This window comes from Dryobates pubescens, chromosome 2, assembly GCF_014839835.1.
Source record: "Dryobates pubescens isolate bDryPub1 chromosome 2, bDryPub1.pri, whole genome shotgun sequence".
Classification (NCBI taxonomy): domain Eukaryota; kingdom Metazoa; phylum Chordata; class Aves; order Piciformes; family Picidae; genus Dryobates; species Dryobates pubescens.
In genome coordinates, this window is record NC_071613.1 from 53,280,965 (window position 1) to 53,302,882 (window position 21,918).

General features: G+C 47.6%; 1 protein-coding gene across 1 annotated transcript in view; it reads right to left on the reverse strand.

Annotated features, from left to right (window-relative positions):
* Nucleotides 1–21,918, reverse strand: part of KIF5C (kinesin family member 5C) — a 106,101-nt gene that overhangs the window by 17,750 nt on the left and 66,433 nt on the right. The window contains exons 12-19 of the mRNA XM_054177651.1: nucleotides 20,003–20,178; nucleotides 16,984–17,052; nucleotides 11,622–11,828; nucleotides 9,392–9,538; nucleotides 6,766–6,954; nucleotides 3,844–3,961; nucleotides 1,883–1,959; nucleotides 407–516 (exon numbers count right to left, since the gene is read on the reverse strand). Of these exons, the coding sequence (XP_054033626.1) occupies nucleotides 407–516; nucleotides 1,883–1,959; nucleotides 3,844–3,961; nucleotides 6,766–6,954; nucleotides 9,392–9,538; nucleotides 11,622–11,828; nucleotides 16,984–17,052; nucleotides 20,003–20,178 (1,093 nt within the window). The remainder of the gene's footprint in view (nucleotides 1–406; nucleotides 517–1,882; nucleotides 1,960–3,843; nucleotides 3,962–6,765; nucleotides 6,955–9,391; nucleotides 9,539–11,621; nucleotides 11,829–16,983; nucleotides 17,053–20,002; nucleotides 20,179–21,918) is intronic.

Genomic DNA, 21,918 nt, shown 5'->3' on the forward strand with positions numbered 1-21,918 from the left:
AGGGGGCAATATTAAGGTGTGAAAAGAGGACATGTTCGAGTCTCTCTGGCTCTCCTACAGCCTCTGGCTGGAGCGGCTGTTGGAAGAAGCCCTCAGAACCTTCAGCTTCTAACATCTGCTCTCCTCCAAGCTACTCTTACCTACTGACCTGCAGGTGTAACATTAATCTTTTTCCTCTCTCTAATTTTATGGCCTTGTTAAAGCTCCACAAGAAAGGCCTATACCTTATAATCCACTGTGCAAAATAATTAGAGGGCTGGCTGCTGCCCGTAAGGACACTGCTTTCTGGAAGACACCAAGGTACACAGACATCAATTAAAAAGTAACAAAACCAACCCCAAAACATCCCTACAGTGGCACAGAACAGATCAGGAGCAAAGAAAAGTGATTAAGGGAGTAAACATACTCTCTGATTTCATCAATTATTTTCTGCTTCTCTTCAATTTCATCCCTCAGCCTGGACAGCTGCTTCTGGTGGGCTTCCCTGTGACTCTCCATCTGCTGCTCCAGTGCCTTCTGCAGAGCACAAAAAGCAGAGCCATGCATGAACAGAGATGAAGTAAGGCACAGTCCAGCTTCCTTCTTACCTGTCAGTGACATCAGCCCAGCTGTCTGGAGGGGAGTGAGGCTTATCAAAGCAGGTTAATGGAGCTTTATCTTTCTGTGATTACAAACCTGCAGCCACTCATCCAAGCTGCTCGTTCAGACACTTTTAAACAACAGATGTACAGCAATTTCTACTCATCCTCCTGCATGTGAAAGCCAGGGTCTTAGCATATCAAGTGCCAAGAATGACACTGGTCTTACCAGCCCTCTTATCATTTTTCACCTCTCTGCTCACCAAATAACTATGTGTAGAGCTCTACCCGGGTCAGAAGTCAAACATCCTCCTCTCTGAGAATTGCTTATTCACAGCCCTGTTATTTAAACTCTAGGATCAGATACAGCTCAGCTACTAAGAAAAACTCACTGCATCTCTTCAGCTTGCTAATGAAAGATTTGGCCCTTCCAACTGCAGGGAGGAACTGCACAACTGTTTTAATAACCTTAACTCTTTATAATGGATGTAGAAGTTCTGCAGGGGAAAAAAAAAATCTCTGGAGGCAGAAGTTCTAAAGCTGGCAAACCTCTCCCACTATCCTTGGACAATCCTATTTTTCCTTCTCTACAATTTACAACCCCAGCAGGAACACAACTCACACTTTACTGCCTGGCATTTCTTTGCATGCCAAAGGAAGAAGAAAACACCAGAAAAGAAGTGCATTATTATTTTTAGCAAATAGCCAGCATTTGTGCAAAATTCTTTGGGAAAGTGGCTTCTTAGCACAGTTTTTAGTGCTTAAATTCTATTAACCCCAGCAGCCAGATTCACTAACCAGCAAACTGACTTTCAGCAGAGTTCCACTGGCAAAAAAAACCCCCAGAGTAACAGAGAGGTGAATCCTGAGCGTTTTACAACCATATACAACAAGGCTGTTCTCACCTGTGGATGCAAGACACTGGGTCTTAGCTTTTGGTTCTTTGATTTGAGGCCTCTCCAGTTCAGCAAACAGAGTCCACTGAACCTCCCTACTCTTTGAAGCAGGCTCAGCACACATGCTGGTCTCAGAAGACATGCTCACCTCAGAAGTTCAGGCTATAACTCACTTCCTCCCCCTCCCATCATCTGGTCAACAACCTCAACACTGCAGGTTCTCTGATTTCATATTGAGCAGAGGTCACTCAATTACATGAGGTCAGGTTTTCTAACAGAGGCTGGAAATGCTGACAGAGGCTGGAAGGGCTTTCTGAAAGCACACAAGGTGTACAGGAAGACAAAATGACACCCCAGGGCTGAAGGCTCTCAGTGGGGAAATGCCCTCTACGATTGCAGCCAGGCTACCTTCATCTCCTCGGCGTCCTGCAGCCGGGTCAGGTGCTCCTTCTCCTTATCCTTGAAACTGACTTCATGCATTTTTTCTGTTTGAAGTTGGAGACAGTTGAGAATTAGCCACACAGTGCCAGGACCTGCTGCATCCAGTCATTAAATAAACACCAGTTCCCCTTTTTGCAGGGGGCAGAGGGATCAGGGAACACAGCTTGGGAGGGGCAGAAAAAGCCATGGTTTGCAGCACCCAAGCTGTGAGCATACTGACCAAAGCCCCTTTTCCTTTACAGGCCACATGGTTTTCAGCCCACCCAGCACCCCCCCAGCCTACCCTTGGCTCCTTATAAACCTTCTTATCAAAATCCAACTTGTCCCCTTTCATTTTCTGCTGGGAAATGGTGCCTCCAGAACCAGACCATTTCTTATGAGCAGGGCAGGAAGACCAGGAGATGGAACAAAAATTGTCTCCTAAAAATGCAGGAGATGTGAAAAAATACAGCAAGTCTTGTCACCACCTGCTGCTCCTGGAGTCAGAGAAGATCCTTTGTGCAGAACAATGATAAAGCCACACCATAATTTTACCTCAATCAGGAGCTTAGCAACACTACAAAACCTGCTTTTGAATGTCCACATTGAAACAGAAAGGAGAAAAAAACCCAAACCTGCAATCCTTAAAATGAAGTCACCTGGATCCAACATAGGAGCCAGGAAAAACTCATCTTTTGCTTGACCCTATGGGAAGCAGTTTCCTTTTGACTGGGGCAGGGCAACTGTGAAATTAGATGGCTATGCCAAGATAGAATAGAATAGAATAGAATAGAATAGAATAGAATAGAATAGAATAGAATAGAATAGAATAGAATAGAACAGAACAGAACAGAACAGAAGTAGAATATTCTACTAATAGAATAGAAGTTTTCACAGAGCAGAGATTCAGCAAGATTTCTTGGTGCTGCTTGGAGAAAGGATTTGGTTGTTCTCTTTTTGTCTCACACATCATTAGAGCTCATGGTGAAAATGGTCATAAAGCTCTTGGCTCTTTCAAAAAATCCAGTTTCTCAGGACTTTGTGAGCAGATTTTTGGCTGAAAGGGGTAATTCTGTGTCAGAGTGGTGGTGAATGGTGCCAGTCACCAGTGGTGTCCCCCAGGGATCAGTGTTGGGCCTAATCCTGTTCAGTATCTTTTTGACTGAGTCCATCATCAGTAAGTTTGCAAGACACCAAGTTGGGGGCAGGAGTTGATCTGTTAGAGGGTAGGAGGGCTCTGCAGAGGGACCTTGCCAGGCTGGACAGATGGGAGAGTCCAACAGGATGGCATTTAACAAGTCCAAGTGCCAGGTTCTTCACTTTGGCCACAACAACCCCACGCAGTGCTACAGGCTGGGGTCAGAGTGGCTGGAGAGCAGCCAGGCAGAGAGGGACCTGGGGGTACTGGTTGACAGTAGGCTGAACATGAGCCAGCAGTGTGCCCAGATGGACAAGAAGGCAAATGGCATTCTGGCCTGCATCAGGATTAATGTGGCCAGCAGGAGCACTGTACTCAGCACTGGTTAGGCCACACCTTGAGTCCTGTGTCCAGTTCTGGGCTCCTCAATCTAAGGACATTGAGACACTTGAATGTGTCCAGAGAAGGGCAACGAGGCTGGGGAGGGGCCTGGAGGTGTTCAAAAAAGGCTTGGATGTGGCACTTGGAACCATGGTTTAGCTGTCAGGAGGTGTTAGGTATTAGGTAATAGGTTGCACTTGATGATCCCTGAGTTCTTTTCCAACCTGGCTGATTCTATGATTCTATGTACTGTAAGGAAGTGCAACCTGTAAAGGATTCTGAATCACAATTCTGTATCTTCCCTGCAAAATACACTAAGGAGACAATAAAAAGTTGTAGGACTGCTGCAAATGTGATGCTTCAGCCAACACTGAACTTTCTAAGGCAGAGGTGGTAAAAGAAATGATGACCACAAGCCTCTATTTGGTACCTTGAGCACGCAGCTTGGCAAGTTCTTCATTGAGAGAGTCCTGTGACTCTTCCAGCTGCCTTCTCTTCTGCTCCATGTTTTGCATGTAGTCTGTAAGGGACTTGATCTTTGCCTCGTGCTTTAAAGACAAAGGGAAGAGCAACCAGATGTGAGATCCTCAGCTTATTACCTAGGAATTCAGGTACATACAGCAGGAAAAAGAGAAAGCTCTCCACATCCTGAGCTGATGACTAGGAGAAAATACAGCAAAGGACCTGAGAAGGAGCCAACAGGTCCAGGCAGACTGTTGTTTTCAAAGGTCACACTTAGTAGCCCCAGACAGACAGAACAGCACAGGTAGTCATTCTTAAACATCATTGCAAGCTCATGATCTGGTGTTCAACAAACTGCAGCAGCTTTCTAAAACCAGCAAAACCATCAGGCTTCTGAGGTGGCTTCCTGGATGTTTCCACCTGCAGAAGCTCAGAGCAACTTTCCCCACCCATCCTGAGGATTTGTTCCTTGCTTACACCTCTCTGGACCAGAAGGGCTCAGGTTTGAATAGAAAATAGTGAAGGATGTAGTGAAAATATCAAAAATTGAATTAAATTTCTAATGGGGATAAAATGAGAATACTGCCTGGAAATTAATACAGCCTAAGGCCACCAAAACATTTTTGGTTCACTGTTCTTGAAGTTCACTTCAGCGGAGAGGGGTTATGACCTCTGGGTTGGTGCTACTTAGAGAAGAGTAATCTTTAGCAGGAAGTAAAATAGTTCAGAGAAGGGGACATGACCAAGGTGCATGCTTTGGGCAGGGAGATGAACATTTTGGGAGAGCAAATATCCTCAGGAATGTGTTCAGCTATGGGATCCTCAGCACAGGAGAGACATGCACCTGCTTGAGTGGGTCCAGAGGAGGCTACAACAATGATCTGAGGGCTGGAACCCCTGTGCTGTGAGGCCAGGCTGAGAGAGTTGGGGTTGTTCAGCTTGGGGAGGAGAGGGAGGAGAGGGAGGAGAGGGAGGAGAGGGAGGAGAGGGAGGAGAGGGAGGAGAGGGAGGAGAGGGAGGAGAGGGAGGAGAGGGAGGAGAGGGAGGAGAGGGAGGAGAGGGAGGAGAGGGAGGAGAGGGAGGAGAGGGAGGAGAGGGAGGAGAGGGAGGAGAGGGAGGAGAGGGAGGAGAGGGAGGAGAGGGAGGAGAGGGAGGAGAGGGAGGAGAGGGAGGAGAGGGAGGAGAGGGCTCCAGAGAGATCTTCTGGCAGCTTTCCAGTGCTTAAAGGGGCTGGCAAGCAGGATGGGGAGGGAACTTCTTCAGGGAGAGAGTAATAGGATGAAGGGTAACAGTTTCAAATTGAAAGAGGGAAGATTTAGCCTGGATATTAGGAAGAAATTCTTTACAGTGAGGGTAGCAAGACACTGGAACAAGTTGCCCAGGGAGGTTGTGGATGCCCCCACCCCAGAAACATCCCAGGTCAGGTTGGACAGGACTTGGAGCAGCCTGCTCTAGTGGAAGGTGTCCCTGATCATGGCAAAGACGATCTTTGAAATCACTTTCAATTCAAACCATTCTATGCCTCCAGCCTCCCTGCAGCTTCCAGCTACAGCTTTATTAAGCAGAACTTAATAAAGACGTCCTGCTGCAGGACAAGAGGCTCTCCTTGCTCTGAGGTTTTCTTAGACTAACAGGTAGCAATTGAAATGCAGTGAACTGTATCGATTCCTCCCCTTCACATGTCCACTTCAAAGCAGCTGAGCATGTCAGAGCAGCCAGCCCCCCTCCCCTGCAGCAGGCTGCAGTAAGCTTCACTGCTTGGAACTGCCACCCACTGTGAAGATCTCCTGCCATCTGGGTTTCTGTCTCATGTAGTCATCTCCTCCAGAATGTAGGGTTGGTTTTTAATTTGCTGCCCAGTTATCTTGGTAGCAAACTAGCAGATCAGATATGGGGAGGCTCTCCAATTGTTTTGCTAGGACTGAGAGAGTTGAGGTTGTTCCATCTGGAGAAGGGAAGGCTCTGAGGAGACCTTATTGTGGCCTTCCAGGATCTGAAGGGGGCTACAAGAAAGCTGGGGAGGGACTTCTTAGGATGTCAGGGAGGGATAGGACTGGGGGGAATGGAGCAAAACTAGAAATGGGTAGATTCAGACTGGATGTGAGGAATAAGGTTTTGAGGGTGGTGAGACATTGGAACAGGTTGCCCAGGGAGGTGGTGGAAGCCTCATCCCTGGAGGTTTTTAAGGCCTGGATGTGGCTCTGGGCAACCCAACCCAGTGTGAGGTGTCCCTGCCCATGGCAGGGGGGTTGGAACTGGATGATCTTTGAGGTCACTTCCAATCCTGACAATTGTGTGATTCTGTAATGAACCATACAATCACTGCTTCCTTTCTCAGCTTGATTTTGAAGTGAAGCTACAAGACACAAATTCATGCTGAGAAAATCACTCCAAGGAGGATTTCAGTATTAAACCATAGAAGAGGACACAGTCTCAAGCTGTGCCAGGGGAAGTTTAGGCTCAAGGAGAGGAGAAAGTTCTTCACAGAAAGAGTTGTTGGCCATTGGAATGTGCTGCCCAGGGAGGTGGTGGAGTCACCATCCCTGGAGGTGTTCAAGAGGAGATTAGATGTGGCACTTGGAGCCATGGTTTAGTTAGTCAGGAGGTGTTGGGTGACAGGTTGGAACTGATGATCTCTGAGGTCTTTTCCAACCTTATTGATTCTATGATATTTGGAGATCTACAGCAGGACATGATCTTGCTACAGAGTGTGCTGAAAAACCTTGGGGGGAGGAACAGAGAAGAGAAAACCCAACCAAACAGACAAGAGGAACCCCACTCTGCTCCCTCAAGTCTTGTTTCTTGCTCTTGGCACACACATTGCACGAGGAAGGAGGCCCAGAAAGTCATCACACCTTGCAGCAAAGGGACAAGGAAGGAGCAAACCTACCTGTGAAATGAGGAGCTGGCAAGCAGCGAGCTCCCTCTCGCTGGCATTCATCTTCCTGTTGGAGTCTATCTGGGCACTCTCCAGCTGCTTGCTGCGATTCACCAGAGACTTCACCTCAGACTTCATCTTGCTGATGTAAAGCCTTGCCATGGTGAACTCCTCCTCAATCACCCCGTTCACATCTGCTAACTAAACACACAGGAGATTGCAATCATGAAGGTGTGGTTCCTACAGGTAAGCTGTGCTCCTTACAGGTGTGCTCCTTACAGCTTCCTGCTGGGAAACTTCTGTCCAGAGCTAAGAAGTCTCTTTGAAAGCACAGCAGGCCTCAAGGAGTACTCATAAACCTTTGGGCCATCTTTAAACACGTTCTACCACTCTCTTCCTTACAATCTTCAGTGACAAGACTCAGAAGTGAGGAAATTGAGGCTTGTGTGCTCAGTGTGTTTTCTTAGTGCAGTGATTCAACATCCAAAACATTCAAGACAACCATCATGGCAAGAGCATATTTTGGAGAAACCTCCTCATGTCACCAGAGCAGGAACATTGCCTTCTTTCAAACTGCTCAAAGCTGCAGAGCAGTTTCAAAGTACAACTTCAAGAAGTCTCCTCTTGAAGGGATGTGCTTCTTCAGTAAGGACTTGCAAGACAGACAGGGGTCTGGAAATCTCACTGGCAAGAGAAAAGGAATCGCTCTTGTCCCTGGCTTAATGTGCTGCCTTTTGGTTCTATGTCTTCAACTGCTTAACTCATGTAACCCACTGAGGAGCTGTGAAAGTTCTCCTGGAGGAAGCATATGGGCAGCAACTTCATCTGCTTTTTGGCCTTCTTCCCAGCACCACCAAGGGCAAGGGAGCATGGCCTCTGTCTTCTCCCAACAGCCTGAAATATGAGACTGCTTCCAAACTCCTCAGCCTGGTCTGAAACTAGACCCACTTTGAGGAGATGCTAATTGCCAACAAATCTGAAGTTATTCTTCTAACAGCTTCTCAATCTGCCCTTATTCATTCTGACAGCTGTCCTGTAGAATGCTGACATCTTAGTTACTATAAAAATTTGTCTCAAGCAGCTTCTGTCTCCATTGTCAAAGATTTCCTCTTCTGGTTCCTACTACAACGGCCACCAGAGGTTGCTGCAGCATCTAGCAAAGCCTGGCCTTGTGGTCCTGGCATCTGCATAACCACCTCAGGCAACAGTGATGGTGTCCTCTGCAGCCAGCCTAGGCTGCAGCAGCTGTTCATATAAGCAGGATATCAACACCTCTCAGAGTCAACTGAAAACACTCCTGCCACACATACTCACTTTCAGCTTGGACTGTGCAGAGAAGTTCAATGCTCACAAACTAAGCAGTGGCCTAAAAGCAAGAAATTAGAGAGCTCTGCATGGAGTCTGCACACATCTTGCACATGAATTTCTTATCCAGATGGATTTCTTATCTCATGGACAGATAAGATGGCATTAAGACTGTCCAGGCCATGGGAAGTTTCCATCAGAGCTGTACCATTTAGCAATGCCTACACAACTATCTTCTCTTAGCATTGTGATCATCTAAGCATTGACAAGGTAGCTCTCTCCTCTACCATATCTGGAAAGCCCAGAGGCAGACAGAAGGCAGAATTCCAAAGCACAGCTGGCCAAAATTGGCACCATCTCCAGGTACTTCAGAAACCAAGGTTTCTGCCAGTTCAACCACCTTTAAGCCCATTCTCAGTATCCCCCATTAATAAATGCATCCACACACAGCTGGGCTGCATCAGTCTGGCCCCAAACACTGAGCTGGGAATAAAAGTGGTGATTGTGTGCACAGACACCAACCATCTCTGACCCAGATAAAGAGCTCTTCAGTGTTTTACTGCATGATCCAGCCAGGGTTTGAATGGCAGTGTCCTGGGAGGAGGACTCCTGTGTCACACACATTCCACAACAAGGCATTTTATAAGCAGCTAGGCAAAAAGAAGCCACAGAAATACCAGGAGCCAACACTTTGAGATTAAGGCCAAGAACATCCTGGCTTGGAACAGCAATGGTGTGGCCAGCAGGACCAGGGCAGGGATCATCCTCCTGTACTGGGCCACACCGTGAGTCCTGGGTTTAGTTCAGGGCCCCTCACTCCAGGAAGGACATTGAGGTGCTGGACCTTGTCCAGAGAAGGGCAACAAAGTTGGTGAAGGCTCTAGAGCACAGGCCTCATGAAGAGCAGCTGAGGGAGCTGCAATTGTTCAGCCTGGAGAAAAGAAGGCTGAGGGGAGACCTTCTGGCTCTCTACAACTCCCTGAAAGAAGGCTGGAGCCAGAGTGGGGTTGGTCTCATCTTCCAAGGAACAAGTGATAGGACAAGAGGAAACAGCCTCAAGTTGTTGCAGGGGAGGTTTAGTTTGGACATGAGGAAAAATTTCTTCCCCCAAAGGGCTGGAAGTCATTGGACCAGGCTGCCCAGGGTAGTGGTGGAGTCCTCAGCCCTGGAGGGCTTTCAAAGCCATGTAAATGTGGTGCTGAGGAACATGGTTTAGTGGTGGCCTTGCAGTGCTGGGTTTAACAGCTGGAATCAGTGACCTTAAAGGTCTCTTCCAACTAAAATGATTGGGGTGGTGGGGGTGGGTGTTAAGCAATCAAGACAGCCAACTTACTGTTTTCACATCATTAGTACCAATGATTCCTCCAATCTCTCCCAGGTCCTTCAGCAGCAAGTTCAAGATTTCAGTGGCTCTCTTCTTCTGATGGTTACTGAGCTCCTGCAACTGCCCCAGCTCCCTCTGGGTCACCGTCAGGGCACTCTGACAAGGTAGAAAAGCCACAGTTAGCCTTCCCTTCCCAGCATGGGCATCAGGTTTTCTGGGCTACCTGGGCTACCTGGCACTGCCTCTTCTGTTTTCCTGAGCATGCCTCCTGGCTCAGTGTCCTGCCACCTACAACTGCACCTTACCATAATCCACTTTCACAACTCACTTGCTAACAAGGCTACTTTAGATCTATTGAATGTGGCAAATCCAGTAAGAATCTCATTTGCATAATGCATGTCAAAGAAGGTTAATCACAGAAGCAGGTAGAGGAGGATATAAAACTCAATTTTTTTCACATGGATTTCCAAGTAATCTGTTTTAGTGAGGGGGGATAATGAAGTCTGCCACAAAAGCAGACCTGTTAATGACAGCTTCCTCAGTTTGTGTAATGAGTTAAGGAGCAAGGATGTATTTAGGCAGACAATCAGCATTTTTCTCAGATCAGATTTGTTCCTTAGGATCAGTGCACATCAGCTGGAAAAGCTGAGTTTTTCTGATTCTCTCCTTGATATCCTAGAATCATTGAATGGTTTGTGTTGGAAGGGACCTTTAAAGGTCATCTAGTCACACCTCCCCACAGTCAGCAGGGACATCTTCAACCAAATGAGGTTGCTCAGAGCCCCAGACAACCTGACCTGGAATGGTTCCCGGGATGGGACATCTCCCACCTCTCTGGGTAACCTGGGCCAGGGTCTCACCACAAAAAGTTGTTTGGGCGGTGTTGGATTGGTTGATGGGTTGGACGTGATGATCTTGAAGGTCTCTTCCAACCTGGTTTATTCTATGTATGTAAGTTCCTTCTTTCTGTCTAGTCTGAATCTCCCTCTTTTAATTCAAACCATCACCCCTTGTTCTGTCACAACAGGCTCTGCTCAAAAGTCTGTCCCCAGCATTCTAATTAGCCCCTTCCAGTACTGCACGGCCACCAGAAGGTCTCCTGGAGCCTTCTCTTCTCCAGGCTGAACAAGCCCAACTCCCTTAGCCTGGCCTCACAGGAGATCCCCTTCCTCTCTATAAAATCCCTGCTCCATTGCACAGAGCAAGCCAAAACACTGCAATGTGCATGAAGCAGCTTTTGACAGCTTTCTTGGCATAACACAGGTTTTAAATAACCACAGCACAGACTGGCCAGGTCTCACACCCACTGCCATTGCCAGCGTGCTCTGCAAAACACAGAGACTGCAAGACAGCCACAATCTGCCATCGGCTTCCATAGGGCAGTTCCTGAATTCCCTTCATTGCATTCTTTGATTGAGATAGAAGAGAAGGTAGCACTGGCAAATGTGGATCTTTAATATAGAATAGAATAGAATAGAATAGAATAGAATAGAATAGAATAGAATAGAATAGAATAGAATAGAATAGAATAGAATAGAATAGAATAGAATAAAATAGAATAGAATAAAATAGAATAGAATAGAATAGAATAGAAATAGAATAGAAATAGAATAGAAATAGAATAGAAATAGAATAGAAATAGAATAGAAATAGAATAGAATAGACTAGACTAGACCAGACCAGACCAGGTTGGAAGAGACCTTCAAGATCATCACGTCAAACCCATCAACCAATCCAACACCACCCAAACAACTAACCCATGGAACCAAGCACCCCATCAAGTCTCCTCCTGAACACCTCCAATGATGGTGACTCCACCACCTCCCCAGGCAGCCCATTCCAATGGGCAATCACTCTCTCTGTGTAGAACTTCTTCCTCACATGCAGCCTAAACCTCCCCCGGCGCAGCCTGAGACTGTGTCCTCTTGTTCTGGTGCTGGCTGCCTGGGAGAAGAGACCATCATCCGTCTGTCTACAACCTCCCTTCAGGTAGTCGTAGAGAGTGATAAGGTCACCCCTGAGCCTCCTTTTCTCCAGGCTAAAACAGCCACTCCAAGTTTTAAAGTACATAATCATAATGTACATCCCTGCCACTCCAAGGTTTAAAGTACATAATCACAGCCTTGGCTGCAGTATCTGAACAGTTCCTGAAATGGGGCAGGCTAGAAGCTACCTGGGAACCCCTGTGCAAGTCCTTAGGGAGAGGAGGCAACCACCTCTATAAACCCCTTCCTCTTACACTCTTCTGTGCCAGCTCATCAGCCAGCTGCTCGTTGGCCCTTGTTTTGTCCTCCACTTCTTGGGATTTCTGGTCATAATTGACGGCTAATTCTTCCAGGGCTTGAAGGACTTCTTTCACTTCATCTTTAGCTGCTTCGTTCTCGATCTGAAGACGGGTCAGCTCCTCCTGAATCTTCTCATAATCTCTCCTAGTGGAGGCCAGAAGCTGGAAAGCAGATATCACAGAAGCATTAGTCACCCAGGAATTTAATCAAAGATAACATTGAAAAGGAGAAAAACAGAAAGAAAGCATGAGCATACAAGTGCCTGCAAGAGAGAGAAAGGGGGAGAGAAGAAACCCTGCTACTCTGCCAGGAACAGCATCAGCTTCAGCATAAATGCATTTGAAGGGAGCAAAGAAGGCTCTGAACTTCAATGAGATGAAAAAATCTGCAACCAAATCCTATTACCACACAAAGCTGAGGCAGAGAAACTTACTTTAAACAGTATCACAGCTCCAAATATATGTTCTGCCCTCAATCCAGCACCACAGCTAGGACCAGAAAACGCCACAAAGTCAAATGTTTAAGCACAGCCTCACGGCTTTGAACTGAACCAAGCAAAAGGGCTCTCTGAGGCAGTCTCAAAGGTCTTGTGGCATTACAGAAACATTTTGATAAGCAAACCTATGAGGAGGCTGCTGAAGACAGATTAGCTGCTCCTATTTGCTGAGGCAGAATATCAACTAGAGGAGATACAGGACTTCACACGTGCAGGTGGGCATTTCTGATTTGTTCTTTACGTGCTCACTGAGAGACAAAGTTCAGTGACAGAGTTGATTGCAGCTCAGTTGTGTGGTCCTCGCCCTTCCTCTTGCCCCACTCCACCTTTATTCAGATGTTAAAAGTCTTAAAAATTCAGCTGTTGGCTTCTTAGTAATCCAGACTCAAACCCAGTCATATACTGCAGAAGGATTTGAAAATAAAGAAAAGGTGGCACCTAATGTTTCCTGCTTCCCTTCCGCCCCTCTGCTCCGCTCTGCTGAGACCCCACCTGGAGCACTGTGTCCAGCTCTGGAGCCCCTAGCACAGGAAGGATCTGGAGGTGCTGGAAGGTGTCCAGAGAAGGGCCATGAGGATGAGCAGAGGGCTGGAGCTGCTCTGCTCTGAGGACAAACTGAGGGAGTTGGGGCTGTTCAGTCTGGAGAAGAGAAGGCTCTGAGGAGACCTCATTGTGGCCTTCCAATATCTGAAGGGGACCTACAAGAAAGCTGGGGAGGGACTTTTGAGGGTGTCAGGGAGTGATAGGACTGGGGGGGAATGGAACAAAACTAGAAATGGGTAGATTGAGATTGGATGTTAGGAAGAAGTTGTTCCTCATGAGGGTGGTGAGACACTGGCACAGGTTGCCCAGGGAGGTGGTGGAAGCCTCATGCCTGGAGGCGTTGAAGGCCAGGCTGGACGTGGCTGTGAGCAACCTGCTGTAGTGTGAGGTGTCCCTGCCCATGGCAGAGGGGTTGGAGCTGGCTGATCCTTGAGGTCCCTTCCAACCCTGACAATTCTGGGATTCTAACATATTTTAATAATAACAACAAAATCAGGACCTGCCATTACATAAACCCATAAAACACAGAACAGCAACTTCTAAAACCAGTCCATGAGATACAAGATGCTCATTCTAAGAGCAAAGTTTGTTCACTGATGCGAGCAACTCATTTCTTTCCAAGGCCTCTCACCTATGGATTCCTGGAATGTTACTATGCTGGGCAGTCCAACACAACCTGTGCTACTCAAGTGTGCTGAATGAACTTCCCCTGACCTGTCCCACCTCTGCCCACCAGGCCATGAGGAAGCTGAGCGCGAGACCTCCAAGCAAAGCAGAAACAGCTCTCTACAACAGATCACCTAAAGGGAGAATGTCAGAGAAGACATTGCTTTTTTTTTGGCTGGGAGTGCTAATGGAAAATAGAAAACCAAGCAGGCAGCTACAGACACTGGCAAGTGCCCAAAGTGGTGGAGGGAGGATTCAGATGTAAGGGAAATTTCTCTCACTGGTGATGCTGCAGCCTCAGAAGTGCACTCACGTTACTGAAAGCCTCACTGAAATGCCAAAGCCAGATGGCATGTAAATATTTAAACAACAAAATAGCTTAAAATAATCTTTCAGCTAAACACAGATGGAACTATTATTTACATTTACTTAAGAGATGTTCTGTGTGAATATTACTGTGACTTCCAGAAAAGGGAAGTGTTAGATATCACCTAGAGCATAAACACAGCTCCCCAGAAGGTCCTTGTGGATAGCACGTGGAAAAATACACTGAGGTTTAAAAAGGCTATTAATAAAGCATCACAGCCATCAGCTGGGAACAAAGGGAAGGAGAGGATGGATCTGTTCACAAGGGGGGAAGAGTCAGAATCCCCCCCAAGAAGAACCCCCTAAGAAACCTGCAAAGGAACCAGAAGATACCAATATCAGCACAGCGCCATCTGCAGCAGGCCTCAGATTTATAATTAACCTGCTAGCTTAATCAAGCAGAAAAAAGTACTCTGGTTAATTAGGGGGAAGCAGAGTGAGGCAGCTGCTCTGCAGCTAATAGATCAGGGAGTTAATCAGAGCTCCAAGACAGAGCAGGTACATGGCTCCCGCAGCGCAGGTGAAGCTTACATGAGGAACACAAAACCCTGAAAAATTAATTCAATTCCCTTAAAGGAGAAACCAAAAATATCACTTTCAGAGGTGTCCAAGCTTCTAGGATGAGCCAGCTGAACCTCCTGAACAAGCAACAGCAGCTGCAGAGGCTTCAGTCAGCCAGCAGAGCTAAATTATAATGTGCAAAAAAACAACCCAAGGGGTGGTTGGGATTAGAGGACACTGAAAACTTGATTCATCTTCCAGATGGGATATGGATTATGGAACACAAAGAGGGTGGGGAACAGAGCAGGGCAAATATCAAACACAAAGAAAGGAAAGCACATCACCCAAAGAAAACATGAAGGGGGAAATAAAGACTTCTCGAGCACACCGGTGTGAGAAAGCTGGGTGAGGCGAGATGGCTGAAATCGATCTTTCTGAGGGGGCATCAACTTCACAGTATCACAGAATCACCAAGCTTGGAAGAGACCTCCAAGATCATCGAGTCCAACCTGTCACCACAGACCTCATGACTAGACCATGGCACCAAGTGCCACATCCAATCCCCTCTTGAACACCTCCAGGGATGGTGACTCCACCACCTCCCCAGGCAGCACATTCCAATGGTGAACGACTCTCTCGGTGAAGAACTTTCTCCTCACCTCCAGCCTAAACTTCCCCTGGTGCAGCTTGAGACTGTGGCCTCTTGTTCTGGTGCTGGTTGCTTGAGAGAAAAGACCAACCCCCACCTGGCTACAGCCACCCTTGAGGTAGTTGTAGAGAGCAATAAAGTCTCCCCTGAGCCTCCTCTTCTCCAGGCTAAGCAACCCCAGCTCCCTCAGCCTCTCCTCACAGGGCTGTGCTCAAGGCCTCTCCCCAGCTCTTCTCTGGACACATTCAAGTGTCTCGATGTCCTTCTTAAACTGAGGGGCCCAGCTTCTGCTCCTTTTGTGAAGACACACACATGGTTAGAACACAATACAGAGGAATCAAAAGAAAATGGTGGCAGGTGAAGAGAGACCTTAGTCATGGAGCAAAATAAAGCTGATTATTCCTGCAGTGAGGTAAGCCCCCGAAGGCAGCAGGTAAGTCGTGGGTGATGAGTAACAGACATTTTTATACTTTGTTCTCTCCCTGCTAAGGAGCTAAACCTTAAAGAGCTAACCCTCTGAGAGCTTGGATAAGGATTGAGACATGGACAGAATAATTTTTCAGTTACAGGAGAGGTTTCAGAGCCAAGAAAATAAAAAAGCAGCCAGCATAATGCTGAACTCCAGCTGAAGTGGTTTGGGCAGCTGGGGGAGGCACACTCCCAGAAAATCACAGCAGTGCTACAGACAAAGGGAGACACAGCAATGATTTGGAACACTGATGATGGGTGAGCTCCCCCCGCACCATGACTCTGTTCTTGCTCTGAATGGTCCTTCTGCAATTCCCACTGCTTGCAAACCAGCATGAAACCATCTTCTAAGAACTACAACAGCAGCTTGGTGATTTGGTGCTACTGCCAGACACTGCACCTTCAAAGCCTCTCATAAACAAGTGGAAAATGACCTGACTCTAAGTTTGTGCCAGCAGTGTGCCCAGGTGGCCAAGAAGGCCAGGGGCATCCTGGCCTGGATCAGGAACAGTGTGGCCAGCAGGAGCAGGGAGGTCATTGTGCCCTGTGCTCAGCACTGCTTAGGCCACACTTTGAGTGCTGTGTCCAGCTCTGGGCTCCTCAGTTTAAGAAAGATGTTGAGATGCTGGAAGGCATCCAGAGAAGGGCAACAAAGCTGGGGAGGGGTCTGGGGCACAGCCCTGTGAGGAGAGGCTGAGGGAGCTGGGGTTGCTTAGCCTGGAGAAGAGGAAGCTCAGAGGAGACCTTCTTGCTCTCTACAACTACCTGAAGGGAGGTTGTAGCCAGGTGGGGGTTGGTCTCTTCTCCCAGGCAAGCAGCACCAGAACAAGAGGACACAGTCTCAAGCTGTGACAGGGGAGGTTTAGGCTGGATGTTAAGAAGAAGTTCTTCATAGAAAGAGAGATTGGCCATTGGGATGTGCTGCCCAGGGAGGTGGTGGAGTCACCATCCCTGGAGGTGTTTAGGAAGAGACTTGATGGGGTACTTGGTGCCATGGTTTAGTTGATTAGATGGTGTTGGGTGATAGGTTGGACTTGATGATCTCAAAGGTCTCTTCCAACCTGGTCTATTCTATTCTATTCTACTCTACTCTACTCTAGGCTCATATTTCCCATCTTAAAACTAACAAACATTCATTTGATGGACAGAATAAAGAAATGAAATACAAGTTTGAAGTGATCAATCCAAGATTTAAAGGGAAATCTGTGGCAGCACCAATGATCAGTTTTCCACCCTCACCCTTTTTTCTCACTGCTGTCTCTGATTGCCAAAATAATGAAGAGCAGGAATTTATTACCAATTTTTAAGCTGTCAGACTAGGAAATCTGTAAGTACATGCAGTCCACAGTGTCTGGGCACCTGGAAGGATACAGACATGGTGAGAAACGTGCTGCAAGTGAAAAATACTGGCCAGGCTCCTACCTTGGTGCCTCCAGCATCCCTTCCCAGCAGGATGCTGTGCTGTTGTAAGAAGTTATCAAGGCTTAGTGCTCCTCTGAGGATGTTATGACATCTGAAGTTTAAACTTAGCTGACACACAGGTTCCCCTTCCCTACTGAACTTTAGCCAGATAATATGAGCAACAATAGCTGCAACAGAATCACTGCACAAGGAAGTTTTTCCTTACCTCCTCTTGATCCAACATTTGTTGCTTCAGTTTTTCTGCCAACTGGCTCTGCTGGTTGATCTCATCATCCTGCAATGAAAAAGGGTTGGAGAGTTTGAGTTTCTTTTTCAGAGTTCTCATTTGGTCACTTTTATTTCCTCTTTCTAGAAAAGGAGGAAGAATAATGCCACAGCTGCACACTTGAGTGATACAAGATGAGGGAAAATTATACACACACACAGCAGTAGGAGCAATGCCTAGATGCAGTTGTTTCTGGCATATATCTAAGCAGAGGTGTCCCTGGTGGTAAACAAGGCACTGATGTGGTCAGAGTTGCACCTGGTAACTTGCAGGAGACTTTGCTCAATGCATGTCATGCTTTATAGATGTACAAATGCATGCACCCCACTCCCCCTTCTCTTACTCTGTCCCAAATTTCAGCTGAAGAGAGATCAATAGAGACAGATTTATAACAGCTACATTTTATAGCTAGCTCTGAGCTGCCTGGATAAAAGGGGAAGCTCAAACCACCACACAGAACTTGTACCCCTCCTCTGCAGAATGCTTGTTTCCCTGCTCCATCAGAGCCCTTGAAGAAAATACTGCTGGGGAATGCACAGCCAGGCATCCAGCTGTACTGACACTTCAACTCCTTTGTTGACAGCATCCTCGTGTGTAGGAACTCAAATAAAGAGAAACAATTAAAGACTCCACAGTGTGAGTCCTTCCTCCAAAACACCACGGGAGGCCCACAAAGAACAGCACCTGACCAAGTCCCTCTCACAGAATGACAGAATTGCCTAGACTACAAAAGACCTTTAAGATCATCGAGGCCAATCATCAGCCTAACTCTGACAAGTCCTTGACTAACCCACATCCCTAAGCACTACAGCTACACAGGGACTGGGGGGTACTGGTTGATAGTAGGCTGAACATGAGCCTGCAGTGTGTCCAGGTGGCCAAGAAGGCCAATGGCATCCTGGCCTGCATCAGGATTACTGTGGCCAGCAGGAGCAGGGAAGTCATTCTGCCCTGTGCTCAGCACTGGTTAGGCCACACCTTGAGTCCTGTGTCCAGTTCTGGGCTCCTCAATTTAAGAAGGACATTGAGACTCTTGAATGTGTCCAGAGAAGGGCAATGAGGCTGGGGAAGGGTTTGGAGCACAGCCCTGTGAGGAGAGGCTGAGGGAGCTGGGGTTGCTTAGCCTGGAGAAGAGGAGGCTCAGGGGAGACCTTCTTGCTCTCTACAACTCCCTGAAGGGAGGTTGTAGCCAGGTGGGGGTTGGTTTCTTCTCTTAGGCACCCAGCACCAGAACAAGAGGACACTGTCTCAAGCTGTGCCAGGGGAAGTTTAGGCTGGAGGTGAGGAAGTTCTTCCCAGCAAGAGAGATTGGCCATTGGAATGTGCTGCCCAGGGAGGTGGTGGAGTCACCATCCCTGGAGGTGTTCAAAGAAGGCTTGGATGTGGCACTTGGTGCCATGGTTTAGTTGATCAGATGGTGTTGGGTAATGGGTTGGACTTGATGATCTCAAAGGTGTTTTCCAACCTGGTTAATCTATTCTATTCAATTCTATTACAGAACTCTGAAATGCCTCCAGGGATGGGGACATCTCTGCTCTGGAGACCGATATCCTTCTCCAAAGGAACTCACCAGAGATAAACAACTGCTTTTCTGCCCTAACAGAGTCAATAGTTACTCTGTGTTTCACTGACAAGCAAGCCAATAGATTGATTTCTGATAGCAAATACAGCTATTAAATACCAGCTGCTCTCATCCATAATGGTCAATGGTGTTAATGTGCCTTTGTTTTTTTAACTCCCCCCCACTTCTTACCTTCACACAAGCTGAAGCTATTAATGGTAAGTTCTGGGTAAATGTATTGCTGACAGCTTTAAGTGCCAATGATGTGTTTCAAGCTGTGCAAATAAATAAATAAAGAAGCCACCTGCACTCCAGGCAGTGTTCACAGCTAAAATAACACCAACTACAGAGACTCAAAGGATGGTTACATATTTTCCTTAAAAGTCTAATATGTAATAAATATATTAAAAATATCAAACTAGGGTCTCTCTTTTTTCTCCTTTTTTCTTGTGACTCCAAGATAATGTCACAGTTTGGTGAGGGATTTCACAAAAATCAGGCTGGACAGATGGGCAGAGGCCAAGGGCAGGAGATTGAACACATCCAAGTACCAGGTTCTGCACACTGGCCACAGCAACCCCATGCAGGGCTACAGGCTGGGGTCAGAGTGGCTGGAGAGCAGCCAGGCAGAGAGGGACCTGGGGGTGCTGGTTGATAGTAGGCTGAACATGAGCCTGCAGTGTGTCCAGGTGGCCAAGAAGGCCAATGGCATCCTGGCCTGCATCAGGAACAGTGTGGCCAGCAGGAGCAGGGAAGTCATTCTGCCCTGTGCTCAGCACTGGTTAGGCCACACCTTGAGTCCTGTGTCCAGTTCTGGGCTCATCATTTAAGAAGGACATTGAGACTCTTGAAGGTGTCCAGAGAAGGGCAATGAGGCTGGGGAGGGGTCTGGAGCACAGCCCTGTGAGGAGAGGCTGAGGGAGCTGGGGTTGCTTAGCCTGGAGAAGAGGAGGCTCAGGGGAGACCTTCTTGCTCTAACTCCCTGAAGGGAGGTTGTAGCCAGGTGAGGGTTGGTCTCTTCTCCCAGGCAAGCAGCACCAGAACAAGAGGACACAGTCTCAAGCTGTGCCAGGGGAGGTTTAGGCTCAAGGAGAGGAGAAAGTTCTTCCCAGCAAGAGAGATTGGCCATTGGAATGTGCTGCCCAGGGAGGTGGTGGAGTCCCCATCCCTGGAGGTGTTCAAAAAGGGTTTGGATGTGGCACTTGGTGCCATGGTTTAGTTGTCAGGAGGTGTTGGGTGATAGGTTGGACTTGATGATCTCTGAGGTCCTTTCCAACCTTATTGATTCTATCATTCTATGCTAGTGCTGAAGAAATTGAGAAACACACCCACCCCACCCCCTTTTGGCTTAGTTTTCCATCTACCCCCAGTGAGTGGAGTCAAACCACATGTCCACACCTTGTCATCCAGCTGTCTGTAGAGACTGGCAATCTCCTCATCGTACTTCTGCTTCTCCTCTGTGGAGATGCTGGCAACAACTGGTGTGATGTTGTCGATAATGGGGGTGTTATCACAGGGCTCCAGGTTCTTCTGCTCCTTCGCGCTGATCTGTTCGTCTTCAGGCACAGCTTCTCCTGCAGACACGCAACCAAAGGTCATTACTGCCTGACAGAGAAGCTTGTCCAAGGGATGGCCCTTCAGGGTTGCTGAGGGGCCCCCAGCAAAGCAAAGAAGTGCTGTATGCAGCTGTACAGGGCAGGCAACACTCACATACACAAATGAGAGGTAGAAGTAGGTGTGGAAGGATGACCATCCTCATTAGAAAGATGACCTCCACGGTTAGAAACGCAGCAGCAGCTTGAATGGCTGTCATTAAAAGCCCTGAACTCCTGGCTTCCCTTTCACTCAAGCCCTCTGTAGATGGGATTAGCTCCATGGATTAACAGAAGTGTAAAGAAGGAGGAAAAAAACCCTGATTTTTGACCTGACAATTCAATGTCTCTGACCCTCCAGTGTTCCAACTGCCTTATCAATGCTCCCACCCCCACTACGAACTGCAAGAGCATCAGGACAAGAAGCAAGACAGCTGCATCTCAAATGATCTTCACCTCCTGCCTTCTCACAGCTCAAATGAAAGCACACACACCAATGTGCAGATGTTGCCTCTGCATACCAGTCAGTGTTCTCCCTACACATTTCCTTTCTCCACCCTCTTCTCAGAGGAATATTGTCTCGTGTAATGGTGGTGCGTGGCAATTACGAGCCTGCTGCAGCTCAGTGAAGAGGGACAGGCAAGGCATCCATGACAGAAATTGAATCTGCTCTCATCAGAGCCTGCTGAGAGATTCTGTGAGCTGCTGGATGCTGCATGTGTGGCTTGAGCTGTGGGCAGGTTACACCCCACCCTTCTCCACCAACAGGTTTAGTCTTTTTCCAACACCCCCACCACAGGCATGGACACCTCCTACTAGCCCAGGTTGTTCAAGGCCTCACTCATCCTGGCCTTGAAAACCTCCAGGGAAGAGGCACTCACAACCTCCCTGGGCAACCTATTCCAGAGTCCCACCACCCTTATACCAAAGAACTTCTTCCTAAGATCCAGTCTAACCCTTCTCTCCCTCAGCTTCAAACCATTCCCCCTTGTCCTGGAGGGAAAGGTCCCCCCTGGAGAGAGACTTTTCATGAGTCCCTCTGCAGCCTTCCTGTAGGATCCCTTCAGGTATTGGAAGGCAGCTCTAATGTCCCCCTGGAGTCTTTTCCTCTCCAGGCTGAAGAATCCCAGCTCCCTCAGCCTACTATCTTTATAGTAGAGGTGCTGTAGCCCTTGGATCATCTTTGGGGCCCTCCTCTGGACTCACTCTAACACTTCTATGCCCTTCCTATGCTAGGGACACCAAAAGCAGATGCAGCACTCGAGGTGGGCTTTTCTATGAAAAGCTACAATATTTTAGACCCCTAAAGGTCTGTGAAGCATTCCTCTTGCCAAAACACCATAGGCACGATTTATCTTACTGGCAGGGAGACAAGGTAAGAGGATAAACACCTCAAAACCCAAAAAGGCTGGTTCAGGGCCCAAAGCAAAACAAAACAGGGCTTGGAAAAGCACAACCAACTAACAGAGAAGAGGAATTTTTTTCAAGCTTAAAGCATGAAAAAGGGAAATGTGAAATCAAGCACCACAAGCTCTCTAAAACTGCCCTGTCACCGATGGCTTGATGATGTTCTGTATTACTGGAGAAGAATGTGAACTGATTCTTTGTTGTTGTGTCTCACTGGGGCAGACTGGGAAAGGTGGGCTCAGTGAGGCTGTGGGACCTTGCCCACAGGGGCAATGCTGCTCAGGGGAATGCACCAGGAGCCTCCCAAAATGAACC